The sequence below is a fragment of the Dryobates pubescens genome, chromosome 2 (genome assembly GCF_014839835.1).
Source record: "Dryobates pubescens isolate bDryPub1 chromosome 2, bDryPub1.pri, whole genome shotgun sequence".
Lineage (NCBI taxonomy): Eukaryota > Metazoa > Chordata > Aves > Piciformes > Picidae > Dryobates > Dryobates pubescens.
The window spans coordinates 52,866,712-52,886,698 of record NC_071613.1 but is presented as its reverse complement, the minus strand read 5'-3'; the positions used below and the strand labels follow the sequence as shown (position 1 = coordinate 52,886,698).

Sequence of the window (19,987 nt, the reverse complement as noted above, 5' to 3'; positions counted from 1 at the left end):
CAGGAGAGCGTGGAAGTGAGCCGAGAGCTGGAGCACCTCTGAGGACAGGCTGAGGGAGTTGGGGCTGTTCAGTCTGGAGAAGAGAAGGCTCTGAGGAGACCTCGTTGTGGCCTTCCAGGATCTGAAGGGGGCTCCAAGAAAGCTGGGGAGGGACTTTTGAGGGTGTCAGGGAGGGATAGGACTGGGGGGAATGGAACCAAACTAGCAATGGGTAGATTGAGATTGGCTGTGAGGAAGAAGTTGTTCTCCATGAGGGTGGTGAGAGCCTGGCACAGGTTGCCCAGGGAGGTGGTGGAAGCCTCATCCCTGGAGGTGTTTGCAGCCAGGCTGGATGTGGCTGTGAGCAACCTGCTGCAGTGTGAGGTGTCCCTGGCCATGGCAGGGGGGTTGGGACTGGCTGAGCCTTGAGGTCCCTTCCAACCCTGACAATTCTATGATTCTGTCTGCTGGGGGACTTGCTGGCACCCCTGTGAGGGTTCTCTTGCAACAGACCTTCGTGACAAGGATGCTGTTTGGGGTTGTCCAAGGGGGAGTTTTGTGGCTTTCACATAGAATCACAGAAACACAATTGGGTGGGAGTTGGAAGGGGCCTCTGGAGATCATCCAGCCCAAGCCCACTGCTAAAGCAGGGGCACCCACAGCAGCTTGCCCAGCAGCACAATGGCCAGCTGGGGTTGGAAGCTCTCCAGAGAAGGAGACTCCACAACCTCTCTGGGCTCCAGGCCTGCTCCAGGCCTCCAGCACCCTCACACCAAACAACTTTCTCCTCATCTTCAGATGCAACCTTCTGGCTTCCACTTTGTGCCCAGTGCCCCTTGTCCTGTCCCTGGGCACCACTGACAAGAGTCTGGCCCCAGCCTCTTGCCCCCCACAGCTCCTTTAGCTCTTGACTCTTTCCAGTAATTTCCTGTCCCTCTTGAACTGGGGAGCCCAGACCTGGACCCAGTACTCCAGATGTGGCCTCATCAGGGCAGAGTAGATGGACAGAAGACTCTTCCTTGACCTGCTGGTTACACTCTTCCTCAGGCACCCCAGGACAGTGTTGGTCTTCTTGGCCACAAGGGCACATTGCTGGCTCCTGGGGAAGCTGTTGTCCACCAGCACTCCCAGATCCTTCTCCATGGAGCTGCTTCCCAGCAGGTCACCCCTCACCTGTACTGGTGCAGGGGGCTGTTCCTCCCCAGGGGCAGGGCCCTACTCTTGCCCTTGTTGAGCTTCCTGAGGTTGCCCTCCACGCAACATTTCAGCCTGTCCAGGTTCCACTGAAGGGCAGCACTCCCTCCATCCCAGCTCTGGTGGAGATCTGCTCACCACTGGGGCAGGGTGAGGATTTGCTACAGCAGGAGGAGGGCTGAAGTCACTCTCCTGATGCTCACAAAGCTTCCTGGGCTAAAGCTGGGTGCAGCTTTCCCCTTTTTTTGTCCTGCTCCTGCAGCAGAAATGTGAACTGGGGATTGCTGCTGGAAACCTGCAGATGATTAATGGGGGAACTGCTGTTGCACAACATCAGCTTTTATCTGACTGCTTGAAATTAGGGTCTGAGGAAAAGGGCCACCTCAGCAGCTCCTGAAAACAAATTGTGGAGAGGAGGAGGACTGGCTCTGGTTGAGCTCAGTGCTCACTCAAACCACTGAGCCATGGAAGTGTCGAGGTGGAGAGAGAGCTTGAAGGTCAGCAAGTCCAAGAGCTCAGCTGGAGCTCAGAATCCCACCACTGCTGCTGAGCCACTCTGAAACCACAGCCCTCAGCACCTCACCTACCTACACAGCTTTTCACTCTCTCCTGGCATGGGGACTCCAGCACCCCCCTGGCCAGCCTGGACCAGTGCCTGCTTACCCTCCCTGCGAAGAAATTGCTCTCCATATCCAACCTAAACCTCCCCTGGTGTAACTTGAGGCCATTTCCTCTTGTCCTGTCACTTGCTCCTTGGGAGAAGAGACTGACCCCCACCTGGCTCCAACCTCCTTTCAGGGAGTTGTAGAGAGCCAGAAGGTCTCCCCTCAGCCTCCTCTTCTCCAGGCTGAGCAACCCCAGTTCCCTCAGCTGCTGCTCACCAGCCCCTTCCCCAGCTTTGTTGCCTTTCTCTGGACCTGCTCCAGACCCCTCAATGTCCTTCTTGGAGCGAGAGGGCCAAAACTCAGTTCAGCATCCAAGGAGTGACCTCACCAGTGCTGAGCAAGCACCACATGCTCCTGCTTTCTGTGCACAGGGAAGGGATTGTTCAGGACACCTCACTTTCTGCTGGGGCTGGTCCCTCTCCCTTGCACCCTTCCTCATCCATGAAGTGGCCATTGGATGGAGGAGGGCAGCCCGAGCCACTCAGCAGTGACACCAGCCACCTTTGATCCACTCATCACAGCCACATGCCTAGCAGGAACTCATCAATGACTTCATCCTTCAAATAACAACATTTGGGGGGGGAAGGGGGGAAATGGTAATTAGTTCTCAGAAACATCAGGGAGGAGAGGCTGAGGCCATGTTTATGAAGGGATGCAGTAGCTGCCCCCAGTTTTGGTGAGATGGGATGTGCTGGCTGAGCCTCTTGCACCAGAACAAGAGGACACAGTCTCAAGCTGCACCAGCTGTTTAGGCTGGAGGTGAGGAGAAAGTTCTTCCCAGAGAGAGTTGTTAGCCATTGGAATGTGCTGCCCAGGGAGGTGGTGGAGTCACCATCCCTGGAGGTGTTCAAGAGGGGGTTGAATGTGGCACTTGGTGCCATGGTCTAGGCATGAGGTCTGTGGTGACAGGTTGGACTTGATGGTCTTTGAGGTCTCTTCCAACCTTGGTGATTCTGTGAGACTGTGATCCCCCTGAGCAAACTGCTCTGGGGAAGATCATAGAATCATAGAACTGTCAGGGGTGGACAGGAACTCAAGGATCAGCCAGTTCCAACCCCCCTGCCATGGGGGGGAATTGGGTGATCCTTGAGGTCCCTTCCCACCCTGATTCCATGATTCTGTGGAGGTGTGGGGAGGACCATGCTTGACTGTCCCCTTCTGCCTCCATAGAGGAGGTGCCTGCTGGAGAGCAGAAGAGATACCCCTGGGGCATCACTGGCTGAAGCTGAGCTGCTGCTGTGAATTCAGTGTCTCCTCTCCCAGGCAAAGGGGCTGGAAAAAGCATCCTGAGTTCAGTTGCTGAAGTTGATCTTTTGGGGGGGGGAGGAGGAGATTAATTCCTCTTTTCCTCTCCATTTCTCCCTAGAATCCCAGGATTTTCTGTGGCTTAATTCCTCCCACAGGCCTGAGTCACTGTCAGCTGCTGCTTTTGCCCTGTGGTCACTCAGCTGGTGGCTCCAGGGCCACTCAGCAGTCTGTGGGATCAAAATGAAACGGAGATGATGCTTAAAAGCATGAAAGGCTTCCAAAGCACCACGCAGCTCTTCCCATCTGTGCCAGAGCTGCGAGGGATGGCCTTCATTTCGCTGCTTCTGAGAGTTTAGCACAATTAGCTCACTCCCTGCCATCAAAAGTCTCTGCTCAAGTGCTCACCAGAGCTGCTGTGGGCCTGGTAGGATCATCAGGTGGTGGAGGGGCAACTCCTCAGCCCTCCTGGGTGGTCCACCTGGAAACTTCCCAGCACTCCATGGCTTGCCCATCCCACCACTTGGGGGAAAAAAAAGCAAAACACCCAAGTAGCTCTGAGGACTCATCATGGCTTTTTGACAGCCTTGAGCTTTAGCCTAGTTAAGCCTTTTTGGCCCCCACTTAGCTTCACAGCCTCATAGGACGTTGAGGACCTCCAGAGTTCATTCAGTCCAACACCCCTGGCAGAACTGAATACAGAACACAGAATGAACCAAGTTGGAAAAGACCTCAGAGATCATCAAGTCCAACCTATCACCCAACACCATCTCATCAGCTAAGCCATGGCACCAAGTGCCTCAGCCAGGCTCTTCCTAAACACCTCCAGGGATGGGGACTCCACCACCTCCCTGGGCAGCATATTCCAATGCATATTCCAACTTCTTCCTAACATCCAGCCTAAACCTCCCCTGGCACAGCTTGAGACTGTGTCCTCTTGTTGTGGTGCTGCTTGCCTGGGAGAAGAGACCAACCCCCACCTGGCTACAACCTCCCTTCAGGGAGTTGTAGAGAGCAAGGTCTCCCCTGAGCCTCCTCTTCTTCAGGCTGCTTGGGGATGTCTCTACTGAGTGCAGGGAAGTTGGACTGGATGACATTTATATCCCTCTGCCAACCCATACCAGGCTCTGATTCCATTAACCCAGAGTTATGTGGGTTTATGTGGCTTATCCTTTCAATGCTCCAAAATACCTAATGAAGCAGGCAAATTTATTCTCAGTCCTTTCTCTTCCATTTCTGCTACTGAAAGCCCTTACAAGCCCTGGGAGGAGAGGCTGAGGGAGCTGGGGTTGCTTAGCCTGCAGAAGAGGAGGCTCAGGGGAGACCTTCTTGCTGTCTACAACTCCCTGAAGGGAGGTTGTAGCCAGGTGGGGGTTGGTCTCTTCTCCCAGGCAACCAGCACCAGAACAAGAGGACACAGTCTCAAGCTGTGCCAGGGGAGGTTTAGGCTGGAGGTTAGGAAGAAGTTCTTCCCAGCAAGAGAGATTGGCCATTGGGATGTGCTGCCCAGGGAGGTGGTGGAGTCCCCATCCCTGGAGGTGTTTAGGAAGAGCCTGGCTGAGGCACTTGGTGCCATGGTTTAGTTGATGAGATGGTGTTGGGTGATAGGTTGGACTCGGTGATCTCTGAGGTCTTTTCCAACCTGGTTCATTCTGTATTCTGTAGATATAGTTGGGGAAGGGGTGTGTGTGTGTGTGGGGGGGAAATCTACTTTTAATATCCTCAAGTGCTGGGAATGTGAACATCTTGAAAATGCCTTGAAAAGGTTGGAAAGGATCCAGCCGGGGAGCAGAGAAATCTCACGCTCGGACCTGCACCGAGGGTTTCACAGAGCCACAGCTCAGAGCTGTAGCCATGGTGAGTGGTTTGATAAACCAAAATATATGGGAGGGAGGGAGGAAAAACACTCCAGAAAGTGGGGGGGGGCGGGGGGGGGGAGAAGGGATTATGGGCAGCTCAGTGGGAATGGGGGGAGGCTGCTGTGGAAATCTGGCAGTGGGGACAAGTCACCAGCACGGAGGATGATGGAAAGACAGTGTGTGAGTGACCTGAGGAGCTGAAAGAGGAGGAAATGAATGATGTGGGAATGTGCTCTGTGTGGGGGTGAGGAAGGGAGAGCTGGGAGGAATTGGCCTCAGGTTGCACCAGGGGTGGTTTAAGTTGGAGATGAGGAACAGTTTCTTTGCTGCAGGAGTGCTCAGGCACTGGAACAGGCTGCCCAGGGAGGTGGTGGAGTCACCATGCCTGGAGGTGTTCAGGGAACCTGAGGCCATGGCACTTTGGGACATGGTTTGATGGCCATGGTTGGGTTGGCAGCTGGACTTGATGATCTCAGAGGTCTTTTCCAACCCAAACAATTCTGTAATTCTATGATATGGTCCTGGGAAGCACTGAGGGATGAGAGGGGGAAGGCAGCTGAGGGCCACTGCCCAAAACTTTCACACAATCCCAGCATGGTAAGAGTTGGAAGGCACCTCTGCACATCATCCACTCCAACCTCCCTGCTACAGCAGGGGCACCCACAGCAGCTTGCCCAGCAGCACAATGCCCAGCTGGGGTTGGAAGCTCTCCAGGGAAGGAGACTCCACAACCTCTCTGGGCAGCCTGCTCCAGGCCTCCAGCACCAAACAACTTCCTCCTCAGCTTCAGATGGAACCTCCTGGCTTGCAGCTTGTGCTTATTGCTCCTTGTCCTGTCCCTGGGCACCACTGACAAGAGTCTGGCCCCAGCCTCTTGCCCCCCACAGCTCCTTCAGCTCTTGCTGAGCACTGCTCAGATCCCCTCTGGGGCTGCTCTTCTCCAGGCTCCACAGCCCCAGGGCTCTCAGCCTTTCCTCCTCACAGAGATGCCACATAGCTATTTTCCATGGCCAAGTGGTCCAGGCTCAGTTAAGAATTCCAGTACCTGAAGTGGCACTCAGGAAAGCTGTGGAGGGACTGCTCATAAGGGCTTGAATGGTTTGAAACCAGAGCAGGGTAGGCTTAGATTGGAGGTCAGGAAGAAGTTCTTTACTATGAGGGTGGTGAGACAGCAAGAATGGGTTGCTCAGAGAAGTTATAGATGCTTCATTCCTTGAAGTGTTTAAGACCAGGCTGGGTGAGGCTTTGAGCAACCTGGTCTAGTGGAAGGTGTCCCTCCCCTTGCAGGGCTTTGGAACTGGATGATCTCTAAGATCCTTTCCAAGCCACAACATTCTCTGAAGAGGATTAAAAATACCCAGAGCTTGTCAGGGGTTGAAAACTGTGAATTGGGAGCTAGAGGGATTTTGGGGTTGGACCAGAAAAGGATGTCCTGAGGCTGCTGGCAGAGCATCATCCTTAGGTTGGCATGGAGAAGATGCTCATCAGCTTCTGCAGGTGCCCTCTGCCAACAGCTAGCTCTTGCCTGGAAGGGAGAAATTTCTGTGTGGAAGGGAGAAATGCAGGTCTGGAAGGGAGAAATTTGGGTCTGGAATAGAGAAATTCAGTTGTGGAAGGAGAAAATTTGAGGGTGGAGGGAGAAAATTTGGGGGTGGAATGGGGAAATTTGGATCTGGAAGGGAGAAATCCGGGTGTGGAAGGAGAAAATTTGATCTGGAAGGGAGAAATCCGGGTGTGGAAGGAGAAAATTGGGCCTGGAAGGGAGAAATTTGGATCTGGAAGGGAGAAATTTGGGTGTGGAATGGGGAAAATTGGATCTGGAAGGGAGAAATTTAGGGGTGGAATGGAGATACTTGGGTCTGGAATGGAGAGATTTGAGTCTGGAATGGAAATATTTGGGTCTGGAATAGGGATTTGGGTCTGGAAGGGCAAAAGTCAGGTGCAGAAGGGAGAAATTCAGGTGCAGAAAGGAGAAATTCAGGTGTGGAAGGGAGAAGTATGGGTCTGGAAGGGAGAAATTCAGGTGTGGAAGGGAGAAGTATGGGTCTGGAAGGGAGAAATTCAGGTGTGGAAGGGAGAAATTTGGGTCTGGAAGGGAGAAATTTGGGGGTGGAAAGAAGAAATTTGAGTCTGGAAGGGCAAAAGTCAGGTGCAGAAAGGAGAAATTCAGGTGTGGAAGGGAGAAATTCAGGTGTGGAAGGGAGAAGTATGGGTCTGGAAGGGAGAAATTCAGGTGTGGAAGGGAGAAGTATGGGTCTGGAAGGGAGAAATTCAGGTGTGGAAGGGAGAAATTTGGGTCTGGAAGGGAGAAATTTGGGGGTGGAAAGAAGAAATTTGAGTCTGGAAGGGCAAAAGTCAGGTGCAGAAGGGTGAAATTCAGATGTGGAAGGGAGACTTTTGTGGTGGAATGGTGGAAATTGGATCAAGAAGGGAGAAATTCAGGTGTGGAAGGGAGAGATTTGGATCTGGAAGGGAGAAGTTTGGGGGTGGACTGGAGATATTTGGGTCTGGAAAGGAGAGATTTGGGTCTGGAAGGGCAAAAGTCAGGTGCAGGAGGCTGCAATTCAGGTGTGGAAGGGAGATATTTTGGTCAGGAAGGGAGAAAATTTGGTCTGGGAGGGAGAAATCTGGCTCTGGCAAGGAGAAATTTGGGGATGGAAGGGAGAAATTAAGATATGGAAGGAAGAATTATGGGTCTGGGAGTGAGACATTCAGGTGTGGAAGGGTGAAATTTGGGTCAGGGAGGGAGAAGTTCAGGTGTGGAAGGGAGAAATTTGTGGTGGAATGGTAGAAATTGGATCAGGAAGGGAGAAATTCAGGTGTGGAAGGGAGAGATTTGGATCTGGAAGGGAGAAATTTGGGGGTGGACTGGAGATATTTGGGTCTGGAAAGGAGAGATTTGGGTCTGGAAGGGCAAAAGTCAGGTGCAGGAGGGTGCAATTCAGGTGTGGAAGGGAGCCATTCAGGGATGGAAGGGAGAAGTATGGGTCTGGAAGGGAGAAATTCAGGTGTGGAAGGGAGAAATTTGGGTCTGGGAGGGAGAAATCTGGCTCTGGCAAGGAGAAATTTGGGTGTGGAAGGGAGAGATTTGGGGGTAGAAAGGAGAAATTTGGGTGTAGAAGGGAGAAATTAAGATATGGAAGGAAGAATTATGGGTCTGGGAGTGAGACATTCAGGTGTGGAAGGGAGAGATTTGTGGTGGAATGGTAGAAATTGGATCAAGAAGGGAGAAATTCAGGTGTGGAAGGGAGAGATTTGGATCTGGAAGGGAGAAGTTTGGGGGTGGACTGGAGATATTTGGGTCTGGAAAGGAGAGATTTGGGTCTGGAAGGGCAAAAGTCAGGTGCAGGAGGCTGCAATTCAGGTGTGGAAGGGAGCCATTCAGGGATGGAAGGGAGAAGTATGGGTCTGGAAGGGAGAAATTCAGGTGTGGAAGGGAGATATTTGTGGTGGAAGGGAGAAATTGGGGGCTGGGAGGGAGAAATCTGGCTCTGGCAAGGAGAAATTCAGGTGTGGAAGGGAGAGATTTTGATCTGGAAGGGAGAAGTTTGGGGGTGGACTGGAGATATTTGGGTCTGGAAAGGAGAGATTTGGGTCTGGAAGGGCAAAAGTCAGGTGCAGGAGGGTGCAGTTCAGGTGTGGAAGGGAGCCATTTGGGTCTGGAAGGGAGATGTTGGGCACCACAGGGAGTGGCTGGTATTTTTCCCTGCCTGTGCCATATGCAGGAAAAGGGGGGGGGGGAAAGGGAGGGATAATGACCTTTAACACTCAGATTACACCACCACCACCACAAAAGGGAGGGGGAAGGTGGGGAGAAGAAGAAGGGGGGGAAAAGCAGCCAAAGAAACCAACCCAACCCATTACCATGGTCATTGTAGCATGAAACACAAAACCTTCCTCCCGGAGCCACACAAAAAGCTGCGTGGAGCACACCAGAGTAATTAATAAAATGAAAGCCCCAGCTCCTTGCAGATGGAGATGTGGGGAATAAAGGAGCTCCACTGGGCTGAGCTGTCATGCATCACATGCTACATCTGTTATGGAAATCAGTGGGACTGGGGGCCTTTTGTTTGGGCTAAAGCCCTCCCAACAGGGAGTTGGCTGCCGTAGATGGTTGTTGGTTGTGGGGTGGGTTTTTTTTTTGCCTCCCTTGTTATTAAACATGATTTCGAGCTAGTTGAGAGCAGATGCTCCTCCTGCAGCATTTGGAACTAATAAACCCAAACCTTCCAGTCTGCAGCATCCCTGGGTGAAAAAAAAAATAGGAAGACTGGGATAGCCTTGCCAGAGCGATTCCAGCGCTGTCCTGGGTCCCTGCTTTGCACATGAATGCTGCTGACACCAGCTGAGCCTTCTGGCTTCCCCTCTGCCAGCTTCTCCATCACCCCCTCCCAGCCTTTTCATCACCAGGGAGCAGAGTGAGCTGCACACACACACACACACACACACAGAGCCCAGTGCCCTCCTGCAGCCACACAAAGCCCTCCTCGGGTTGGAAAGGCACCAAAGCCCCCTCTGCTCCCCCTTCCCCCAGTGCTGGGTTACTGGTTGGACCTGGTCACTGCTTAGCCTGCAGAAGAGGAGGCTCAGGGGAGACCTTCTTGCTCTCTACAACTCCCTGAAGGGAGGTTGTAGCCAGGTGGGGGTTGGTCTCTTCTCCCAGGCACCCAGCATCAGAACAAGAGGACACAGTCTCAAGCTGTGCCAGGGGAGGTTTAGGCTGGAGGTTAGGAAGAAATTCCTCCCAGCAAGAGAGATTGGCCATTGGAATGTGCTGCCCAGGGAGGTGGTGGAGTCCCCATCCCTGGAGGTGTTTAGGAAGAGACTGGCTGAGGCACTTGGTGCCATGGTTTAGTTGATGAGATGGTGTTGGGTGATAGGTTGGAGTCAATGATCTCTGAGGTCTTTTCCAGCCTGGTTGATTCTCTGAGCCCTCAGCAGCAGAGTAAGTCATTCATGGGACCTCCTCAGGTGTATTCTGTGCACCACAGTCTGGGCAGCTGTTTTTCTCTTCTGCCTATCCAGTGGGCCCAGAAGAGGCCACAAAGATGATCACAGGGCTGGAACACCTGCAGGCTGAGCCAGCTGAGGTTGATCAGCCTGCAGAAGAGAAGGCTCCAGGGAGAGCTTAGAGCAGCCTTCCAGTATCTGAAGGGGACTACAGGAGAGCTGGAGAGGGACTTCTGACACAGGCTTGTAGTGATAGGCTGAGGGCAGTGGCCTTGAGCTGGAAGTGGGAAGACTGAGACTGAAGATTAGGAAGAAATTCTTCCCAGTGAGGGTGGTGAGACTCTGGAAGAGCCCAGGGAGGCTGTGGATGCTCTCTCCCTGGAGGTGTCCCAGGCCAGGCTGGATGAGGCCTTGAGCAACCTGGGCTGGGGGGAGGTGTCCCTGGCTATGGCTGGGGGGGGGGGGGGTTGGAACTGGATAATTTTGAAGGTGCCTTCCAACCCAAAGCATTCTGTGACTCTCCCAGGTGCTATTCCCCATGCAACACTGCCCATCCACCTCAGCCCGCTGTCCCACAGCTCCCCACCATGAATCACCACTGAAGAGCAAGATGAAGGGCAGTGAAACACCTCCAAAGCAGACAAACCCAAGGCAGCACAGTGCTGTGGTGGCAAGGAGAAGGTGAGATCACAGCACTGCTGTGGCTAAGGTCAATGCCTGGTGCTCTGCTTTCAACCAGCACCAGTCACAGGAGCCAGCAGCCAAGGGAAGAGATTTCTCTTCCCACCAGACATGCTCTAGAAGAAATGACTCACTGTCTGCTTGGAGGAAAGCCTGGGATCTAATTTGCAGCTCTTACACTCAGGAGGAGGTTAATGACTCTGCTCAGACTAACTCAGAAGTAGCAAAGTGACCTACAACCAAAAGTCCACCCCTGACTTTGGAAGGTCCATTCAGGAAGAGGGGGAGAAGGGGAGCAGAAGATAGCAGGCAGAGCCAGCAGGTCAAGGAGGTGATTCTTCCACTCAGCTCAGATGAGACCCCACCTGGAGCTCTGTGTCCAGTTCTGGAGCCCCTAGCACAGGAAGGGTCTGGAGGTGCTGGAAGGTGTCCAGAGAAGGGCCACAAGGGTGAGCAGAGGGCTGGAGCTGCTCTGCTCTGAGGACAGACTGAGGGAGTTGGGGCTGTTCAGTCTGGAGAAGAGAAGGCTCTGAGGAGACCTACTTGTGGCCTTCCAGGATCTGAAGGGACCTCCAAGAAAGCTGGGGAGGGACTTCTGAGGGTGTCAGGGAGTGACAGGACTGGGGGGAATGGAACAAAACTAGCAATGGGTAGATTGAGGTTGGATGTGAGGAAGAAGTTGTTCCCCATGAGGGTGGTGAGAGCCTGGCACAGGTTGCCCAGGGAGGTGGTAGAAGCCTCCTGCCTGGAGGTGTTTGCAGCCAGGCTGGAAGTGGCTGTGAGCAACCTGCTGTACTGTGAGGTGTCCCTGCCCATGGCAGGGGTGTTGGAACTGGATGCTCCTTGAAGCCAACCCTAACACTTCTATGATTATATGTCCTGCAGCCCCAGGAATTGCTTTTGTTCTCCTCTGACCACCGCACTTTGGTCACACCAACCCCATGCAGTGCTACAGGCTGGGGTCAGAGTGGCTGGAGAGCAGTCAGGCAGGAAGGGACCTGGGGGTACTGGTTGATAGTAGGCTGAATATGATCCAGGAGTGTGTCCAGGTGGCCAAGAAGGCCACCAGCATCCTGGCCTGGATCAGTAACAGTGTGGCCAGCAGGAGCAGGGAAGTCATTCTGCCCTGGGCTCAGCACTGGTTAGGCCACAGCTGGAGTCCTGTGTCCAGTTCTGGGCCCCTCAGGTTAGGAAAGATGTTGAGATGCTGGAAGGTGTCCAGAGAAGGGCAACAAAGCTGGGGAGGGGTCTGGAGCACAGCCCTGTGAGGAGAGGCTGAGGGAGCTGGGGTTGCTTAGCCTGCAGAAGAGGAGGCTCAGGGGAGACCTTCTTGCTCTCTACAACTCCCTGAAGGGAGGTTGTAGCCAGGTGGAGGTTGGTCTCTTCTGCCAGGCAAGCAGCACCAGAACAAGAGGACACAGTCTCAAGCTGTGCCAGGGGAAGCTTAGGCTTGAGGTGAGGAGAAAGTTCATCCTAGAAGGAGAGATTGGCCATTGGGATGTGCTGCCCAGGGAGGTGGTGGAGTCCCCATCCCTGGAGGTGCTCAAAAAAGGCTGGGATGTGGCACTTGGAGCCATGGTTTAGTTGCCAGGAGGTGTTGTGTGACAGGTTGGACTTGATGATCTCTGAGATCTTTTCCAACCTGCTTGACTCTATGATTCCCTCAACCCACCCCCCAGAAGCCATTTCCACCCCAACTCTGCTGCCGCTGCTTTTGCTCCGAGTCCTTAATTCAAAGGGCAAGGGGAAGGGGGGAGGGGGGGAGGGGGAAGAAGAAAAACAAATGACAATGAAATATAAAATAAAATGGCATTTTTTAATAAATACTGCAGAAACATGACCCAAACATACAAAGTGACTTCAACAACTCAAAAATAAACCCCCAACCAACCAACTCAACCCAACCCAACCCAGGCAAGGAGTGGCCTGTTGGAGAGCAGAGATAACTTCTTTCTTCCACACTATTTAAATACAGAAAGCACTTCACCAGCTCTTTTATTTCCTTGGGGGGTTGGGGGTATTTTTTGTGTTGCTTTGTAATACTGCCCCAAGAGCACTGCTTGCATCAGTCAAACAAAAAGCTCAGTTGTGGGTGGACAGAAACGCGTCCAGAGGGATGTGTGCCAGAGGGCTGGAGCACCTCTCCTCTGAGGCCAGGCTGAAGGAGTTGGGGCTGCTCAGTCTGGAGAAGAGAAGGCTCCCAGGTGACCTCATTGTGGCCTTCCAGTATCTGAAGGGGGATACAAGAAGGCTGGGGAAGGACTTCTCAGGATCTCAGGTAGTGATAGGACTAGGGGGAATGGAATGAAGCTGGAGGTGGGGAGATTCAGGCTGGAGGTGAGGAGGAAGATCTTCCCCATGAGAGTGGTGAAGCCCTGGAATGGGTTGTCCAGGGAGGTGGTTGAGGCCCTGTCCCTGGAGGTGTTTAAGCCCAGGCTGGATGAGGCTCTGGCCAGGCTGATCTAGTGTGGGGTGTCCCTGCCCGTGGCAGGGGGGTTGGAACTAGATGATCCTTGTGGTCCCTTCCAACCCTGACTGATACTGTGATACTATGATGTCTTTTTTTTAATGTTTTATAGTTATGGGAGTTGGGTTGAGGGCTCTTTAGACCCTTCTTTCACTCTCCAGCCAGGGAGGTCTTGGACATCCAGGTTGGATGAAGCCTTGAGCAGCCTGGGCTAAGAGGAAGGTGTCCCCCGCCCCTGGATCGGAACGAGAGGACCTTGAAGGTCCCTTCCAAATCCAATCATTCTCTGAATCTATGAAACAAAGGGTTGGGGAGAAACACACACAGAAGCAAAACAATGAGTTTTCCTTGTGGCTTTTGGACAAGGGGTTGTGGTTGGACAGCCATCTTTAAAGACTTCCAAAAGGAAGCATCACCCTAGGGAAGGAAAACGCTTGTCCTCCGACAAGCGACAACACCACGCCGGTCAGAGAAGGGCAACGGAGCTGGGCAGGGGTCTGGAGCACAGCCCTGGGAGGAGAGGCTGAGGGAGCTGGGGTTGCTTAGCCTGGAGAAGAGGAGGCTCAGGGGAGATCTCCTTGCTCTCTCCAACTCCCTGAAGGGAGGTTGCAGCCAGCAGGGGGTTGATCTCTTCTCCCAGGCAAGCAGCACCAGAACAAGAGGACACAGTCTCAAACTGCACCAGGGGAGGTTTAGGCTGGATGTTAGGAAGTAGTTCTTCCCAGCAAGAGAGATTGGCCATGGGAATGTGCTGCCCAGGGAGGTGGTGGAGTCCCCATCCCTGGGGGTGTTTAAGAGGGGCCTGGCTGAGGCACTTGGTGCCACGGTTTAGTTGGATGTTGTTGGCTGACAGGTTGGACTCAATGCTCTCGAAGGTCTTTCCCAACCTGGTTCATTCTATTCTACTCTATTCTATCCTTCTTTTGGTTTGTGTTTGTTTTTTTGGAGAGGAGCTATCAAGTCAAGTTGCTCAGTGAGCAAGGTGGGAGGGCAGTTTGAAGGCTGGGCTTGTTGCAATGTTACCCATGGGACTTGAAAAGTAAGCAGAAAGGAATTCGACTCGACTGGTTCCCCGGCGTTGCTTGGTTGTGGTCTGGATCCCTATCTCCAGGCACTGGAAGGCAGTATCCAGTTTCTACTGGGGACCCCTTAAGGTGTCAACAGTTCTCCAGACCCCATTTGTGACTCACCATGAGCAAATGCAGGCTGCAACTACCTTCTCCCCACCCCCCCACCCCCAGAAAGAAAACAAATGAGAGAATCACAAAAGCTAAACCTGGCTCTGCTGGCTCATTTGCAGATTCTTGGCTTCTTTGTCAAGATCCTTGCAGTGAAACCACATCACAAACTAACCCTTCCCAGAGGGCTAAGGTCCTGGGATCCACCAACTCCTCCAGAGGGAGTCTTGGGGGGAGGTCCCCAGGCAGGCAGTAAGGCTTAATGAGTTATCCTGCTTGTCAACCTTCAGGATCATAGCTCTTTGCAGCACCTTTCACTTGAACCTACAGCGACATACCCAGAACAGCACACCAGAGCTGGAGCTCATTTCCACTCTAATAACAAAGAATCATCACAACCACTAAGAGGAACACAGCAGAAAGTCAAAGAGTCCTCCAGCAAACAAGCAGGTTGGTTGCCCCTCCAAAACACCACCCCCCTCCTCCCCCCCACCCCAAAACTGCATCCATCGAATTTCCAGCTTGGAACAGGGGGGAAAACCTCGAGGTGGTTGTGGCTCCACCACCACCACCCTGCCCAAAGGCAGGCTGCTCAAACCACTCCCAGACCTCTCATGGATGGTCCTCCTCTTGGTGGCACACACAGGGCACACTTCTTGGCGCCACACAGAGGGACAGCCCCTCCGTGTGAACGGTGAGCTACCGGCAACCACCAACCCCACCGAGATCACATCCTCTGGGAAATGAAGCCCCAAGCTTTGCAGGGAGGTCCTTGATGAAGAGGGCACATTAAGAAGAACATCTCCTTAAGAGAAAAAGAAAGCCAACCAAACCAACAGGCAGCCCAAACCAACCCAAAATGAAAGCATGGGAATGAAATCAAAGCGGCAGCATCCAGGAGAAGAGCGGGAAGAAAAGAAACCAAGCACTGTCCATGACATCTCTCTCCTTCTGCAGTGTTCTTTTCCCACTCACTCTCTTTTCTCCACACATTCAAACATTTTCTTGTCTGGTTTTGTTTTCCTCTTCTTTTCCCTTTATTCCTTTCTCTCTCTCTCTCTCTCTCTGTGTCTTTGTTTTGGCATGTCCTTCACCGTGGTCGCTCCCCGGCGCCACCTCCTCGCTGGGCTCAAGTTCCCTTTTAAGCACAGTCTCACAAACAAGGGGTGGAAGCCTCCAGGCCTTTCAAAGCACTCATTCAACACCATGTGGTGGCTGTGGGTACTTCATTGAGCCTCCCCCAAAAAAAACCCCAAACAACCAAGAAACAAACAAAACCAAACCCAAACCAACACCACCTTCCCCCCCCTCCCCCAGGAGCGTTCTTCCTTCCACCCTTTCTCCTCCGCAGGCAAGCCCGAGGTCCTCGCTCACATCACCGTGCAGCTCTTTGCTTTGTCCTTTCTCAAGTCTGTGGCCACTGTGGACAGTTCTGGCCTGCCAGGCATGTGTGAAATTCTCTTTGTGGCCCTCTGGGATTTGTTCCTTTTCACGTTTTTGTTTGTTTTGTTCACACAGGCCAAGGTGGCGACGTGAAAAATGTCCCTGACGCTGTTCTCCGACTGCAAAGCCGAGCACTCGATGTAGGTCGCCGCGCCGATCTGCTTGGCCATGTTGGCACCCTGAGGGGAACAGCAAAGCACCAACCCAACACAGGATCAGTAACAGAACCACTCAGGCTGGAAAAGACGCTCAGGATCACCAAGTCCAACCCAGAACACTTCTCTACAAGGGTCACCCCACCTGGAGTACCGCATCCAGTTCGGGAGCCCCTATTACATGAGGGATGTGCTGGAGTGTGTCCAGAGAAGGGCCACGAGGATGAGCAGAGGGCTGGAGCACCTCTCCTGTGAGGACAGACTGAGGGAGTTGGGGCTGTTCAGTCTGGAGAAAAGAAGGCTCTAAGGTGACCTTATTGTGGCCTTCCAGTGTCTGAGGCTGGTGAGAGGCCTCGAGCACAAGCCCTACGAGGAGAGGCTGAGGGAGCTGGGATTGTTTAGCCTGGAGAAGAGGAGGCTCAGGGGAGACCTTCTTGCTCTCTACAACTGCCTGAAGGGTGGCTGTAGCCAGGTGGGGGTTGGCCTCCTCTCTCAAGCAACCAGCACCAGAACAAGAGGACACAGTCTCAAGCTGTGCCAGGGGAGGTTCAGGCTTGAGGTGAGGAGAAAGTTCTTCCCAGAGAGAGTCGTTCACCATTGGGATGTGCTGCCCAGGGAGGTGGTGGAGTCACCATCCCTGGAGGTGTTTAGGAAGAGCCTGGCTGAGGCACTTAGTGCCATGGTTTAGTTGATGAGATGGTGTTGGGTAATAGGTTGGGCTTGATCTCAAAGGTCTTTTCCAACCTGGTCCATTCTATTCTATTCCATTCTCTCCACAACTTCCTTTCAGTTAGTTGTAGACAGCAATGAGGTCTCCCCTCAGCCTCCTCTGTTTCACACTAACCATCCCCAGCTCCTTCAGTAGGGGTCTCCCCTCAGCTTCCTCTTCTCCAAACTAACCAGCCCCAGCTCCCTCAGTTCCCAAGAATCACAGAATTGTCAGGGTTGGAAGGGACCTCAAGGCTCAGCCAGTCCCAACCCCCCTGCCATGGCCAGGGACACCTCACACTACAGCAGGTTGCTCACAGCCACATCCAGCCTGGCTGCAAACACCTCCAGGCAGGAGGCTTCCACCACCTCCCTGGGCAACCTGTGCCAGGCTCTCACCACCCTCATGGGGAACAACTTCTTCCTCACATCCAATCTCAATCTACCCATTTCTAGGTTTGCTCCATTCCCCCCACTCCTATCACTCCCTGACACCCTCAAAAGTCCCTCCCCAGCTTTCTTGGAGCCCCCTTCAGATCCTGGAAGGCCACAATGAGGTCTCCTCATAGCCTTCTCTTCTCCAGACTGAACAGCCCCAAGAGCTTTTGCAGAGAGCCAAAGGAAACCACAGCATTCCATCTCCCTGCTCCTTCTCCAGGCACACACAACATTCTGGGACAAGCTCCAGGCTCTGCAGCCAGCAGAGCTAATTCTGCTAAACAAACACAGCCTGAGTTCCAAGATGCAACTCAAGTATCCTCCAAGTGTTACATCCTCTGCTGAAAAAGCCCAAGTGGAACAGAGGAGGTAAGGTCAGTGACCTGCAAACCACTGCAGAAATGCAGAAGAGCTTTAGCTGGACTTATTATAGGGACTTCATCCTTACACCTTGACTTGTGGTGAGACAGGGAAGCACTGGAGAGAGTCCAGCAGAGGCTGCAGAGATGCTGAGGGGCCTGGAGCAGCTCTGTGAGGAGGAAAGGCTGAGAGCCCTGGGGCTGTGGAGCCTGCAGAAGAGCAGCCCCAGAGGGGATCTGATCAGTGCTCAGCAAGAGCTAAAGGACCTGTGGGGAGCAAGAGGCTGGGGCCAGACTCTTGTCAGTGATGCCCAGGGACAGGACAAGGAGCAATAAGCACAAGCTGCAAGCCAGGAGGTTCCATCTGAAGCTGAGGAGGAAGTTGTTTGGTGCTGGAGGCCTGGAGCAGGCTGCCCAGAGAGGTTGTGGAGTCTCCTTCCCTGGAGAGCTTCCAACCCCAGCTGGGCATTGTGCTGCTGGGCAAGCTGCTGGGGGTGCCCTGCTTTAGCAGGGGTTGGACTGGATGATCTCCAGAGGTGCCTTCCAATCCCCAAAGTCCTGGGATTCTGTGAATCCCCTGGGAAAGGTGCAGACCTGGCAGCTCCCAGATTCATGCCTGCTGTCACAGAATCATTCAGGTTGGAAGACACCTTCAAGATCAAGTCCAACCAGTCTCTACTTCTAGCAAGGCTGGCCCTAAAGCACATCCCTCAGCACCATGTCTCTGCCTCTTTTAAACACCTCCAGGGATGGTGACTCCACCACCTCCCTGGGCAGCCTGCTCAGTGCCTGACCACTCTTGCAGCAATGAAATTGTTCCTCATGTTCAACCTAATCCTCCCCTGGGGCAGTTTCAGGCCATTTCTTCTCCTCCTATCACCTGATACTAGGGAGAGGAGACCAACCCCCACCTGGCTCCAACCTCCTTTCAGGGATTCATTGTAGAGAGCAACGAGGTCTCCCCTCAGCCTCCTCTTCTCCAGTTCCCTTATCTGCTCCTCACCAGCCCTGTTCTCCAGACCCTGCAGCAGCTTTGTTGCCCTTCTCTGGACACACTCCAGCCCCTCAATGTCCTTGGAGTGAGGAGCCCTTGGAGTGAAGTTGTGGCTTCAGCAGTGCTGAGTGCAGGAGGACAATCCCTTCCCCATGCCTGCTGGCCACACTCTTGCTGATAGCACCCAGGTGGCCAAGAAGGCCAATAGCATCCTCTGTGTGTATCTCCACAGAGAAAATACCTTCAACCTGTCTTAAGGGCTGGCTATCAGCATGCCCCTGAGCTGGAGCAGAGCCTACAGCTTCATAGAATGGATTTTGTTGCAAGGGACCTTAGTAGATCACCTAGTTCCACCCCTCTGCCATGGGCAGGGACACCTTCCCCTAGATCAGCTTGCTCAAGGCCCTCATCCAACCTGGCCTTGGAACACCACCAGGGAGGGAGTGTGGCACTTGAAGCCATGGTTTAGTTAGTCAGGGGGTCTTGGGTGCTAGGTTGGACTTGATGATCTCTGAGGTCTTTTCCAACCTTATTGATTCTATGCTACCCCTTCAGGAATGGGAGAAACTTGAGAGGACATGGGCTGTGGGTTTCTGGGTGAGGGATTGCTCATTCAACCTGGGCCTTAAGGAAGGGGCAATAAAAACAAGAAGAAAAGGACACTGGTGGTTGTCTGGATCCTCCTGCTTGGAGTTTGAGAAGTCAAACCAGGGCTGGTTTGTTCCAGCAGCCCAAGGGAAACACCACCATGGGGCTCTGGCAGAGGGCTATGGCCCAGAATCCTGTTGTGGATGTTGCTGCTGGAAGACAATAGAGCATTGTGTGAACAGATGGGAAGTCCTGCCCATGGAATTTGACTTCTGAGGGATGTCTCTTTTTAGGGCATGACAAAAATCCACCCAGGGCCTTGCTGTGCCACTCCTCACACGTTCACAGGCCTGAGCCAGAGGCACAAAGCAGCCCAACCCTCCCTCTCTGCTCCAGTGCCAGGCTGATGGCACTAATCTATGCAGCCCTCTGTTGTCAGTGTGGACCTGTTTACACTGCAGTGATGCAGCCATCTTCTTATCAATCACAATGGGGAGTGGCTGATAAAGGAGTATTGCTTTGTGGGACCAGCCCTCCCCACAGTTAAACACCTCAGCTGCTACCAACCAAGCCTTGCCTACACCTTAAGAGCCTCAGACATGTTTGCTCAGGTGTAGCTGACTGGAAACTGGCACCCTGGAGACAGGGTGTCACCATCAGCTGCTTTCATCCTCCCTGTGCTTCCTGGAGACGTTAAGAGGACTGGGAAAACCCATGGCAGGAGGGAGGAGCTGGAACTAGATGGGATGTTAGGAAGAAGCTCTTCCCCATGAGGCTGCTGAGAGCCTGGCACAGGTTGCCCAGGGAGGTGGTGGAAGCCTCATGCCTGGAGGTGTTTGCAGCCAGGCTGGATGTGGCTGTGAGCAACCTGCTGTAGTGTGAGGTGTCCCTGGCCATGGCAGGGGGGCTGGAACTGGATAATGCATGAAGTCCCTTCCAACCCAAACCATTCTCTGCCTCTATGAACCCCAAGCAGACTTTGCAAGCAAATGAATTTTAAACTCAACTAACTGTGGACCTTGACCCCAGAGGACTCTAGAACTAGAGGGGCACAGCACTGGGTTGCTTCATGCCATCAGGGATT

At 53.3% G+C, this 19,987-nt stretch overlaps 1 protein-coding gene across 2 annotated transcripts in view; it reads right to left on the bottom strand.

Moving 5' to 3' along the window:
• Positions 1-15,540: 15,540 nt before the first annotated feature.
• Positions 15,541-19,987, bottom strand: part of RND3 (Rho family GTPase 3) — a 30,293-nt gene continuing 25,846 nt past the window's right edge. For both annotated transcript variants that reach the window (XM_054168903.1, XM_009909434.2), the window contains one exon: positions 15,541-15,840. In XM_054168903.1, coding sequence (XP_054024878.1) covers positions 15,589-15,840 — 252 coding nt within the window. In that variant the 3' untranslated portion in view covers positions 15,541-15,588. The remainder of the gene's footprint in view (positions 15,841-19,987) is intronic.